Here is a 13816-nt window from a genome sequence, read left to right on the forward strand (position 1 = left end):
GTTTTGATTTGCATTTCTCTAATAATGAGTGATGTTGAACATCTTTTCATGAGGGTTTTTTGGCCATCTGTATGTCTTCTTTGGAGAATTGTCTGTTGAGATCTTCTGCCCATTTATTGATGGGGTTGTTTGTTGTTTTGGTATTGAGTGGTAAGTAAAATTTAGAGATTAATCCCTTGTCAGTCGATCCATTTGCAAAGGTTTTCTCCCATTATGTGGGTTGTCTTTTTGTTTAGTTGAGAATTTCCTTTGCTGTGCAGAAACTTTTAAGTTTGATTAGGTCCCATTTGTTTATTTTTGTTTTTATTGTCATTAATCTAAGAGGTGGATCTGAGAATATGTTGGTGTTGTTTATGTTGGAGAGTGTTTGGCCTATGTTTTCCTGTAAGAGTTTTATAGTATCTGGTCTTATATCTAGGTCTTTAATCCATTTTGAGTTTATTTTTGTGTGTGATGTTATAGAGTGTTCTAGTTTCATTCTTTTGCATGTGGCTGTTTTCCCAGCACCACTTATTGAACAGGCTGTCTTCTCCATTGTATATTCTTGCCCCTCTTGTCATAGACATCATCACCCTGGTACCAAAACCAGACAAAGATACCACAAAAAAAGAAAATTACAGGCCAGTTTCACTGATGAACATAGATGCAAAAATTCTCAACAAAATACTAGCAAACTGAATCCAACAATACATTAAAAGGATTGTACATCATGATCAAGAGGGATTTATCCCAGGGGTGCAAGGATTCTTCAATATCCGCAAATCAATCAGTGTGATACACCACATTAACAAACTGAAGAATAAAAACCATATAATCCTTTCAATAGACGCAGAAAAAAACCTTTGACAACATCCAATACCCATTTCTGATAAAAAACCCTTCAGAAAGTGGGCATAGCGGGAACCTACCTCAACATAAGAAAGGCCATATATGACAAACCCAGAGCTAACATCATTCTCAATGGTGAAAAGCTGAAAGAATTCCTGCTGAGATCAGGAATAAGACAAGGATGTACGCTCTTACCACTACTCTTCAACATAGTTTTGGAAGTCCTAGCCACAGCAGAGAAGTAAAAGAAATAAAACAAATCCAAATTGGAAAGGAAGAAGTAAAAGTATCACTATTTGCAGATGACGTGATACTATACCTAGAGAATTCTAAAGACAATACCAGGAAACTGTTAGAGCTCATCAATGAATTTGGCAAAGTCTCAGGATACAAAATTAAACACAGAAATCAACTGAATTTCTATATACTAACAATGAAAGATCAGAAAGAGAAATTAGGGAAGCAATACCGTTTACCATCACATCCATAAGAATAAAATACCTAGGAGTAAACCTACCTAAAGAGATAAAAAAAAATTTTTTTTAGGGCCACAACTGTGGCATATGGAGGTTCCTAGGCTAGAGGATGAATTGGAGCTACAGCTACCAGGCTATGTCACAGCCACAGCAACGCAGGATCTGAGCCACGTCTGTAACCTACACCACAGCTCATGGAAGTGCCAGATCCTTAACCCACTGAGCAAGGCCAGGGATCAAACCCATGTCCTCATGGATACTAGTTGGGTTTGTTAAGCTCTAAGCCATGACAGGAACTCCCTACATTTTTCTTGTTATTTTTCTCTGTATGTTTAGTTTTGGGTAGTTTCTAATTATGTTTCCAATTTCACTAATCTTTTTTTCTCCAGTCTCTAAATTGAGGTTAATTCCATTTAGTATACAATCTCAGGCATTGTAGTTTCTATTGCTAGACATTTTTATAGCCTCCATATCTCTACTTAACTTTTAGAACATTTGTAATACAGTTATATAACTGTTCTGAGGTTCCTGTCTGACTATTCTAACTGTGGTGTCAGTTCTGGGACAGTTTCAGTTGGCTGATTTTTTCTTCTTATGGGTTATGTTTTACCTGCGTTTTTGAATGACTGACAGTCTTTGATTGGAGGTAGGACAATGTGAAATTTACATTTTTAGTTGTTAGGTATTATTTTATTCTTATAACTATTCTTGAGCTTTTTTTGTGGGACATCATTAAATTACTCGGAAACAGTCTGACCCTTTTGGATCTTGCTCTTATGATTAGTTAGTCTAGACATGAACAACATTTAGTCTGAAGCTAATTATTCCATACTGCTGAGTGAAGACCCATGAAAGTACTCTATCCAATGGCCCATGAATTACGAAGTTTCCAGTACGGCTGGTAAAAATAGGCATTACTTCTAACCATGTATGCATGCCATGTACTTTTTCTTCTATTCTCTCATTTTGTTCTGCTGCATCTCACTAGTACCATGTGACCAGCCAGTATTCAATACACAAGGTAGACCTCTGTGGAACTCTGGAATTCTCTCTTTTTGCAGCACTGTCCTCTCTGGTATTCCTTTCTGTGAACTCTGACCACCTTGGCTTCTTGGGTCCCTTGGTTCCATCTATCATTCAGGAATTCTTTGGGGTTCTGCTGGGATTTTTCCTTGTATGTATCATGACTAAAAACTCTCAAGACAGTATTGTGGGGCAATCATGAGTCATGCCATTTGTTCTTCCTCTCTCAGGAATAACTATTCTTCATTATCTACTATCTAGTGTCGTGAAAACCCTTAGTCTGTTTTGTTGCTGTTGTTTCAGTTGAGGGTTTTATAATTAATTCAGGTTACGGAATTAATACTCTATAGTATTACCTTCCTAGAGCTGCCAAAACAAAGTGCCACAGGCTGGGTGATTTAAAACAATAGAAATTTAACAGTCCTGGAGGCTTGAAAACCAAAATCAGGATGTCAGCAAGGCTATGCAGAAGACTCTAGAGAAGAATCTTTCTTTGGCTCGTCTTACCATTTGGTAGCTCCTGACAATCCTTGGTGTTCCTTGGCCTGTGGCTGCATCTGCTCAATCTCTTCTCTCATCTAACATGGCCTTCTTCCCACTGTATTTGTCTGTTATGTTGTCTGTTCTTCTGTGAGAACACTGATCATTAGATTCAAGGTCTACCTTAATCCATTATGACCTCACCCTAATTATATCTGCAAAGACCCTATTTCCAAATTAGGTCCAATTCTCAGGTTGTGGGTGGATGGAAATTTTTGGAGAATACTAATCAACCCATTACATGTATCTTCGTTGGAAGAAGTCTACTATGCGCTTTTTCAACACAACTTTAAAACCTTTTATTAGTGCCTTGTATGGAAAGTCAGCATGAGGCAGTAGTATAAAAGTGTGAGCTTTGAATTCCAGTGGACTTTCTTGCTGTGTGGCTAGAGCAAGTTATTTAACTTCTCTGAATCTAGAGTTCCCCATCTGTAAATTTTTATATTTCTTTCCTCATAAAATTGGCTTAAAATTGCAATGGATTGACAGTAAATCAACTGTAATGGAAAAATGGTAATATTAAAACAAAAAATTACAATGTGTTGCTGTTTCTATATCAACTAGTGCAGTGCCTGGCATATAATAGATACTTAATTAGTGTAAATTGCCTGTACATTTGAAATATTTGTTAAATCAAAATTTTTATATATATATAGATATACATGCACACATATGTATATACATAAAATATATGATTTTTTCATACAGATTTAGAGATGGTTTATAAGAGTATATTTAATGAAGTACTAAAACATTGAGTTAAAAAATCAAGGCCATAGTAGAGTAGAGCAAAAAGACTTTGTTGGCCATAATAGTCTACCTACATTTTGACAGAAACTTTTCAGATTTAACTCTGTAGCTTCCCGTCAGTCAATGAAAAATGGAAAGCATTACCATTATATATAATTCTCACTGTCAGAATAGAACAATTAAATGAGTTTTTTATGAGAACCTAAGCCTTATTATTACAGGTATCTAAAACAAATTTTAGTTGCCTCAGCTTTAGCTAGTGTAACAATTATATAATGAATTTTATATAGTCATTTTCTGTGTGATGATATTTTGAATATGAAAAATAGGTTTAAGTATCCTCAAATTCAGCTGTACTTTTTTTTTTTAGGTTTAAAGTTTCGTTTATTTTTTTCCCCTGTGCTTTTATTTTTATTTTTTTAATTTTTGTTATTGTTATTTCCCCCAATACAATTTTGTTTCTACTGTACAGCATGGTGACCCAGTTACACGTACATGTATACATTCTTTTTTCTCACATTATCATGCTCCATCATAAGTGACTAAACATAGTTCCCAGTGCTACACAGCAGGATCTCATTGTTAATCCATTCCAAAGGCAATAGTTTGCATCCATTAACCCCAAATTCCCAATCCATCCCACTCCCTCCCCCACCCCTTGGCAACCACAAGTCTATTCTCCAAGTCCATGATTTTCTTTTCTGTGGAAAGGTTCATTTGTGCTGTGTATTAGATTCCAGATATAAGGGATATGATAAAGTATTTGTCTTTCTCTTTGACTTAACTTCACTCAGGATGAGAGTCTCTAGTTCCATCCATGTTGCTGCAAAAGGCATTATTTTGTTCTTTTTTATGGCTGAGTAGCATCCCATTGTGTATATATACTACATCTTCCTAATCCAATCATCTGTCGATGGACATTTGGGTTGTTTCCATGTCTTGGCTATTGTGAATAGTGCTGCAACGAACATGCAGGTGCATGTGTCTTTTTTAAGGAAAGTTTTGTCCGGATATATGGCCAAGAGTGGGATTGCTGGGTCATATGGTAGTTCTATGGAGAGTTTTCTAAGGTACCTCCATACTGTTCTCCATAGTGGTTGTACCAACTTGCATTCCCACCAACAGTGCAAGAGGGTTCCCTTTTCTCCACACCCCCTCCAGCATTTGTTATTTGTGGACTTGTTAATGATGGCCATTCTGACTGGTGTGAGGTGGTGGTATCTCATGGTAGTTTTGATTTGCATTTCTCTAATAATCAGGAATGTGGAGCATTTTGTCATGTCCTTGTTGGCCATCTGTACAACTTCCTCGGTGAATTGTCTATTCAGGTTTTTTGCCCATTTTTCCATTGGGCTGTTGCATTTTTTGCTGTTGAGTTGTATAAGTTGTTTGCATATTTTAGAGATTAAACCCTTTTCAGTTGCATCATTTGAAACGATTTTCTCCCCTTCTGTAAGTTGTCTTTTTGTTTTCTTTTTGGTTTCCTTTGCTGTGCAAAAGCTTGTCAGTTTGATTAGATATCATTTGTTTGTTTTTGCTTTTATCTCTGTTGCTTTCTGAGACTGACCTGAGAAAGGTTGATGTCAGAGAATATTTTGCCTCTGTTCTCTTCCAGGAGTTTGATGGTGTCTTGTCTTCTATTTAAATCTTTCAGACATTTTGAGTTTATTTTTGTGCATGGTGTGAGTGTGAGGTCTAGTTTCATTGATTTGCATGCAGCTGTCCAGGTTTCCCAGCAATACTTGCTAAAAAGGCTGTCTTTTTCCCATTTCATGTTTTTGCCTCCTTTGTCAAAGATTAATTGACCATAGGTGTCAGGGTTTATTTCTGGGTTCTCTGTTCTGTTCCATTGATCTGTATGTCAGTTTTGGTGTCAGTGCCACACTGTCTTGATGACCATGGCTTTGTAATATTGCCTGAAGTCTGAGAGAGTTATGCCTCCTGCTTGGTTTTTGTTCCTCAGAATTTGACAATTCTGGGTCTTTTGTGGTTCCATATAAATTTTTGGATTATTTGTTCTAGTTCTGTGAAAAATGTCATGGGCAATTTGATAGGGATTGCATTGAATCTGTAGATTGTTTTGGGTAGTATGGCTGTTTTTATGATATTAATTCTTCCAACCCAGGAGCATGGAACATCTTTCCATTTCTTTACATCTTCTTTCATTTCCTTGATTAATGTTTTATAGTTCTCGGCATATAAGTCCTTTACCTCCTTGACCTCCTTGCTCAGGTGTATTTCCAGGTATTTAATTTTTTGGGTTGCAATTTTTATGGGTATTGTATATTTGTATTCCTTTTCTACTATTTCATTGTTAGTTTACAGAAATGTGAGAAATTTCTGAATGTTAATCTTCTATCCTGCTACTCTGCTGAATTTGTTTATCAGTTCAAGTAGTTTTTGGGTTGCGTCCTTAGGGTTTTCTATATATAGTATTATGTCATCTGCATACAGTGACAGTTTTACTTCTCTTCCTATTTGGATGCCTTTCATTTCTTTTGTTTGTCTAATTGCTGTGGCTAGGACTTCCAGTACTATATTGAATAACAGTGGTGAGAGTGGGCATCTTTGTCTTGTTCCAGATTTTAGTGGGAAGGCTTTCAGCCTTTCTGCATTGAGTATTACATTTGCTGTGGGTTTGTCATAAATGGCTTTGATTATGTTAAGGTATGTTCCCTCTATACCCACTTTGGTAAGAGTTTTGATCATGAATGGATGTTGGACTTTGTCAATTGCTTTTTCTACATCTATGGAGATGATCATGTGGTTTTTGACTTTTCTTTTGTTAATGTAGTGAATGATGTTGATTGATTTGCATACTTTGAAGCATCCTTGTGCATCTGGGATGAATCCCACCTGATTGTGGTGTATGATTTTTTTTTATATGTTGTTGGATTCAGTTGCCCAAAATTTTGTTGAGAATTTTTGCATCTCTATTCATCAAAGATACTGGCCTATACAGTTTTCTTTTTTGGTGGTATCTTTGTCTGGTTTTGGAATTAGGGTGATGGTGGCATCATAGAATGTCTTTGGGAGTGTGCCTTCTTCTTCAGCCTTTTGAAAAATTTTAAGGAAGATGGGTGTAAGTTCCTCTTTGTATGTTTGGTGGAATCCACCTGTGAAGCCATCTGGTCCTGGACTTTTATTTGTAGGACATATTTTATTTGTATGACATATTCAATTTCATTTCTAGTGATCGGTCTGTTCAGTTGATCTATTTCTTCTTGATTCAGTTTTGGCAGACTGTAAGTCTCTAGAGAGATGTCCATTTCTTCTAGGTTGTCAAATTTGTTAGCATACAATTGTTCATAGTATTCTCTCACAGTTTTTTGTATTTCTATAGTATCCGTTGTGATTTTTCCCTTTTCATTTCTGATTTTGTTTATTTGGGTTTTTTCTCTCCTCTTCTTGGTGAGTCTAGCCAGAGGTTTTTCAATTTTGTTTACCTTTTCAAAGAACCAGCTCTTGGTTTTATTGCTAATTGTTGAAATTTTACCATTTTCTATATGTATAAAATTATTTTTCTTGTTTTATTATTTGTTAACATATACTTTTAATTACTATTTGATTACTATTAAACTTATAGCTCTAAGAGGGAGCTAAATCATTGTCTTATTTGGTTATTGTGTCTTTCTCCGAAACATAAGAATGTTATTATTTCATATAGCATATATTCAGTAATAATACATGTTTTCCAATTAATAAATTAACTGTTTAAATTTTCAAGGTTATAATATGTTATGTTTTTAGAAGTACATCTGTGGAGTTCCCATTGTGGCTCAACAGTAACAAACACAACTAGTATCCATGAGGACGTGGGTTCAATCCCTGTCCTTGCACAGTGGGCTAAGGATCTGGCATTACTGTGAGCTGTGGTATAGGTCACAGGCATAACTTGGATCCTTCATTGTTGTGGCTGTGGCAGCAGCTGCAGCTCTGATTAGGTCCTAATCTGGGAACTTTCATATGCCACAGGTGAGGCCCTAAAAAGCAAAAAAAAAAAAAAAAAAAAGAAAAAAGAAAGAAATACATCTGTTACTTTAGTGAGTAATACTGATTTATTAAATTATTGAATCAATGTGCCAATTATTTAACTCTCATCTATTTTACTTTTCTAGTTGCTCTTTATTTGCTTCTGAATCTTGCTGAGGATACACGTACAGAACTGAAGATGAGGAACAAGAATATAGTTCACATGCTGGTGAAGGCTCTTGATCGGGACAATTTTGAGCTGCTTATTCTTGTTGTGTCATTCTTGAAGAAACTCAGCATTTTTATGGAGAATAAAAACGATATGGTAACTTACATTGAAATAGCCCATTTACTATTTTTGTTAGAATGGTTTGATAAAAAATAAACACTTACCCCCTACTGAGATAATGCTGATTAAAACTTTTATAATAGCAGTAACTCACTTAAATGGCTTCATTAGGAAAAATGGTTCATATTAATTAACATTCCAAATTGAAGTTTTTTGGATAAAAATATTTCCCTAATATATTGTACAGAATGAATCCATAATAAATGTAATATATAGAAAGTAATATAAACTTAAGATTGTGCTTTAGAGTCATCTGGTTTTATTATTTTCCCCTAAGCTATTCTTTCTCCTGCATTTCTGATATTAGTGTATGGAATTTCAGTTTAGCTCAGTGTCTTCTTTCTTATCTGCCATTCCAGCTGGTAACCACAACCTGTCGATTCTGCTTAAGAATCTCTTAAAGCTATACCCTCTTTCTATTCCCAGTACCATTGTATTAGTTCATGCCCTCTTTATTTATATCCTCTTCATTTCTCATTTGAGTCATTACAGTAGGTTTTTTTTTTTTAATATTTTTTTTAATTTTCCCACTGTACAGCAAGGGGGTACAGTAGGTTTTAATTGGCCGTCTTATATTGCATTGATTCTGTTGTCTTTGAGAAATAGTATAAATTGATCATATATTATTTCTCCATCTGAAAAACATAGTGTAGAAATATGTAAAAATGGAATAAAAATTGTCTGCTTTTCCCATGTAATTAAAAAGTCTTTGTAAGCACAATGTTATATTAAATAGATCATATATTAACTATACTTCATCTTCAGATACTTTTTATTTATAATTTTAACTGTTATAATTAAGGCTTCAGTGGACATATCTGTACATGCATCTTTGTCTGTATATCTGTTTAATTTCTTAGCATAGATTTCTAGAAAAAGAATCATTGGATCATTGGAAACTGTTTTAGAGTTGTATGCTATTAAGGATCATTACGTGACTGTATTATTGGTATAAGTGGACTTTCCTTGAGATAGTCTAAATATTTAGTGTTTCTACCTATTCTTTTTACTTCTTTTAAAACCTAATGAACTAGGACTATTAAATAACATGACATGATCTTTGAAAACCTGAGACTTATTCATCAGATTGATAAGTGCCTTGAATTCTGATACTTGAAATGTATGAAATTTTATTTTACCCACAGATATTAGCATGCAATTTTCATCATTAGTTTTGATGATTTTTGATGATCTTTGTGTGTCTGATAATATTTTAAGCTTGAATTTACCTAGATTAATCAAAACATTGATCTTATATTCATGAAGAATATGACATGGTTATATATATATATACCCCTGAGTATTGTTAGGGTGTACCTAAGTAATTGCTTCCTCGATGTAAGTTGAAAAATATTCTTCCATTTATATTTTTGGAATAAATTCACCTTTAGTACAGAATTCATATTGTAGTTTGCAAAATTCATGTTGATTTGCCATCACTACTATGTATTGCTTAGATTTATATTTAAATAATACTCTTTCTTATGTGTTTATTCTATCAAAAATGTTCTCAATATAATTAAATATTTTCTGATAAGATCATAGCTTCAGAAGGTAAAATATAAATAGTCTCATCAAATCTCATTTTTTGATTGAGGAGGAAAAACTGAGGTAATTCATCCAAGGTCATGAGAATGATTTGATTGGTGGGATTTTTAGTGTATATGGTATGCATTTCATCTTCACTGTGGAAAAAAATCATTTTATTTCAGGGCATTATAGAATCAGGATTTTAAGAGCTTGACTGGCCCTTACAACCCTGTCTGAATTTTGTAAATTAATTTCTAATTTTGCAGATGAATAACAGGATTATTATTCAGCAAGGTTAAATAATTTGCTCAAGGAAACAATTGCAGGATTTTGGCTTCCTACTCTTCTCTCTGCCTCCAAGGCATATTTTTTGTTTGTTTTTAATTTATTTTTTTAAAGTTTTAGTAAGATTAAGTATAAGCAATTTTTATTTTATTAATTTATTTATTTTTCCTTTTAGGGCTGCACCCGTGGCATATGGAGGTTTCCAGATTAGGGGCCAAATCAGAGCTATAGCTTCTGGCCTACACCACAGCCACAGCAACACCAGATCTGAGCTGTGTCTGCAGACTACAGCACAGCTCACGGCAACACTGGATCCTTAACCCACTGATCCTTAACCTCGTGGTTACTAGTTGGATTCGTTTCCACTGAGCCACAACAGGAACTCTGGCAATTTTTAAATGTCGGCTTTAAGAAACATTGGAAGAGAGTTAATTTAAAGGCTGAAATAAATTTCGTCATAGGTTGTTTGATAATCTATCACTTTACATAGAACCTTTAATTAAAGTACTAATTAACTACAAATTCCATTTTATAGACAAAATTGAGAGGGTATTACATGTTGAGACAACTATTAAATTTAGCTTTTGAGATTGGGCTTTTATGAACCAGAAACATGATTAGAAGACTATGTCTATTGTTTAACTATCTGATTGGGCTACATGGCACATGTTTTACATTTCATTCTGGGCAATGGAAATACAAATTAATTTTTAAAAATCTCTAAGTAACTTTATTAAGTTTTCTATAACAACTAGTGTATATGTTGCTTTTTTGAAAGAAAAATATTACTTAACATAATTAGTAACAGATGAAGTCTGTGGTAATTTTATTTAAAAAGGATGGAGGGGAGTGATGACTGATCTATTTGTGAGGTTGCATTATTTATTTAAATAAAGTGTTCATTATACTGTTGTTATGAACTAATACTGACCTTGCCTTTTAGAGTTATACATTTTAATGGAAGTTTAGTTTGCTTTAAAAATCTTTCAGTTAATGATTTAAATTAAGTTTTCACATTTTTATGTAAATAAATTATGTTTAAAAGGGAGTAAGTCGTTAGAATATGAATTTAAGAACAACACAGAGGATACGTATTCCTTGGGTTGCTTATTTTTTTATTATTAAACTTGGAAAGTTTTTATATTTTGAATATAAGTCTTTTATCAGTTATATTTTATAAACATTTACTCATTTTCTGTGGTTTGTGTTTTCATTCTCCTATGAAAAGCAGAAGGTTTTAATTGTTATGAAATCCATTATATCAAAAAAAAGTCTTTAACGGATTGTGCTTTGGAGTTGTACCTAAAAAAATCTATGCTTAAGTCACAAAGATTTCTTCCTGTGATTTTTCAAGAAGTTTTAGAGGGTTTGTGTTGATGTCGTTTTTGTTGTAGTCTGTGATCTGTCCGTTTTTAGTTAATTTTGCATATGGTGCAAATGTATGGATTAATATCCATGTTTTGAACATAGATGTTCAATTGTTCCTGCACCATTTGTTGAAGAGACTGTCCTTTCTCTACTGAAGTGCCTTTGCACTATATTGAAGTTGCCTTCATACCATTGTTGAAAATCAGTTAGCTGTGTATGTGTATGTTTTATTTTGGGACTCTCCATTGATCCTATGTTTCTGTGCTCTTGCTGATACATTTTTGTCTTGACTACTGTAGCTTTATAATAAGTCTTTAAATCAGGTACTGTGAGTCTTCAAATGTAGCTGTTTTGCAGAATCATACTGGCTATTTCAAATTATCTTTTCATATATATTTAGAGTCAACTTGTCTATTTCTGTTTTAAAAATCCTAGAATCTTGATTGAGATTGCATTGAATCTGTTGGCAGGATACAAGATATTAGCCATTTTGGAGTTTCCAATTCATGAACATGGTATAACTCTCCACTTATGTAGGTTTTTCATCATTTTTTAGTTTTAAGCATGCATATTTTGCACATACTTTGTTAGATTTATAACTGAATGTTTTACCATTATAATAGTAATTTTTAAAAGAAACTTTCAGTTTCCTATTGTTGATTTATAGTATATAGATATACAGTTGAATTTTGTATATTAACCTTATGTCCTGTGAGCTTGCTAAACTTATTTTTTACTATTTTTGTAGATTCTTGGGGATTGTATAAGTAGACAATTATGTCATCTGTAAATAGAAAGTATTTTTTTTTTGTCTTTTTGCCATTTCTTGGGCCGCTCCCGCGGCACATGAATGTTCCCAGGCTAGGAGTCCAATCAGAGCTGTAGCCACCGGCCTACGCCAGAGCCACAGCAACACGGGATCGGAGCCACATCTGCAACCTACACCACAGCTCATGGCAACGCCGGATCGTTAACCCATTGAGCAAGGTTAGGGACCGAACCTGCAACTTCATGGTTCCTAGTCGGATTCGTTAACCACTGCGCCATGATGGGAACTCCGAAAGTATTTTTTTAAGACAGTTTTTATTTAGTCTATTCTTTGCTGAATTCCTTTTATTTCTTTTCTTTTGCATTTTTTTTTCTTGGTCTTATTATGCCTGCTAGGCCTCCAGTATGATGAGGAATGTGTGACTTGACATCCCTGCCTTGTTACTGGTTTTAGGAGGAAAACAATGTCTTTTACTATTTGCTATTTTAGGTTTTTTTGTAGATACTCTTATCAGTTGAATTAAGTTCTGCTTTAGTCCTCCTGTGTTGAGACTTTTTATTATGAACGGGTGTTGGATTTTTGTCAAATGCCTTTTCTCTGTCAATTGAGATAATAACATGATGTTTCTTCTTTAGATTGTTGGTAATTGTGAATGGTGGTGTTTGCCTTTCAGATGTTGAGCCATTCTTGCATTTAGTAGTTAAACACCACTTGGTCTTGATATATATTGCTTTTTTATATATTGCTAGATTTGATTAGCTAATATATTGTTGAAGATATTTTGTCTATGGTTATGAAAGATTAGTAGTTTATAGTTTTGTTTTCTTACAACATCTTGGTCTGGTTTTGTTATTAGGGTAAATCTAACCTTATAGAGTAAGTTGGGAAACGTTCCATCTTAAAGTTTTTCAAAAGGGTTTTTGTAGAATTGCTATTATTTCTATTTAGTAGAATTTACCAGTAAAAAAAGTTATCTGGACATAGAGTTTTCTTTCTTTGACTTTCTTTAATACCTATAAGACTATTCAGGTTATCTATTTCTTTTTGAGTGGTAGCTTTCCAGCTTTTGTCTTTCAAATAATTTTTCCATTTTTTATCAGTGTTGTCTAATGTTTAGGCATAAAGTTTTTTGTACTTTTTTCCTTCTTATATGTTCAGAATCTGAGGGTCTCAAGTGATTTTTTTCTTTTTCATTATGATGTTGGTAGTTTGGTGTTTTCCTCTTTTCCCTTTTTTAATAGGTTAGTGGTTTATCAATATTATTGATATTTTCAAAGAACCAGCTTTTGGTTCCATGTTTGATTTTTGGAAGCTGTTTTCACTGAATACAAAATTCTGGATTGACCTACTTTATAAATATCATTGCACTGTTTTCAGCGTTGCGTAGTTATTGATAAAAAGATTGATGTCATACCTCTTTTGTCCTCTTTATATAATGAGTTTTTTATTTTCTGCTTGACTGTATGATTTTATCTTTGCTTTTACTTTTCATTTTTCAGCAGTTTGAATATATCTAGGTGTGTATGTATGCGTCTTGTATTCTACTATTCTACTTGGGGTTCTCTGAGTTTATATCTGTGGTTTGATGTCCTTCATTGTTCTTAGAAAATCTTTAGCCATTATCTTTTTAACTACTGCTTTTGTCTCTTTCTGCCTCCCTTCTGCTGTGTTCCAATTACATGTGTTAGTCCATTTGATAATTGTGTCGTGGTTCTTAGATGCTGTGTTGCTGTATTTTGTTCTTTTCATTTTTCTTTCTTTCTTTCTTTCTTTTTTTTTTCTTTTTTAGTGTATGTGGTGGGAGTAGGGTTCTGTTTGGGACATTTCTATTGCCCTACCTCTGGATTTACTTATTTTGGCTTTAGCTATTTAAAGGCTATTAGCCCTTTGAAGCTTTTCTTCATTTCTGTATTTTGAGTGTTGAGT

The 13816-nt window shown here is 33.8% G+C and overlaps 1 protein-coding gene across 2 annotated transcripts in view; it reads left to right on the forward strand.

The window, feature by feature from the left end:
- Positions 1–13816, forward strand: part of KIFAP3 (kinesin associated protein 3) — a 171789-nt gene that overhangs the window by 56638 nt on the left and 101335 nt on the right. For both annotated transcript variants that reach the window (XM_047783966.1, XM_047783965.1), the window contains exon 9: positions 7736–7914. In XM_047783966.1, the coding sequence (XP_047639922.1) occupies positions 7736–7914 (179 nt within the window). The remainder of the gene's footprint in view (positions 1–7735; positions 7915–13816) is intronic.

The sequence above is a fragment of the Phacochoerus africanus genome, chromosome 6 (assembly GCF_016906955.1).
Source record: "Phacochoerus africanus isolate WHEZ1 chromosome 6, ROS_Pafr_v1, whole genome shotgun sequence".
In the NCBI taxonomy this organism is placed as follows: Eukaryota; Metazoa; Chordata; class Mammalia; order Artiodactyla; family Suidae; genus Phacochoerus; species Phacochoerus africanus.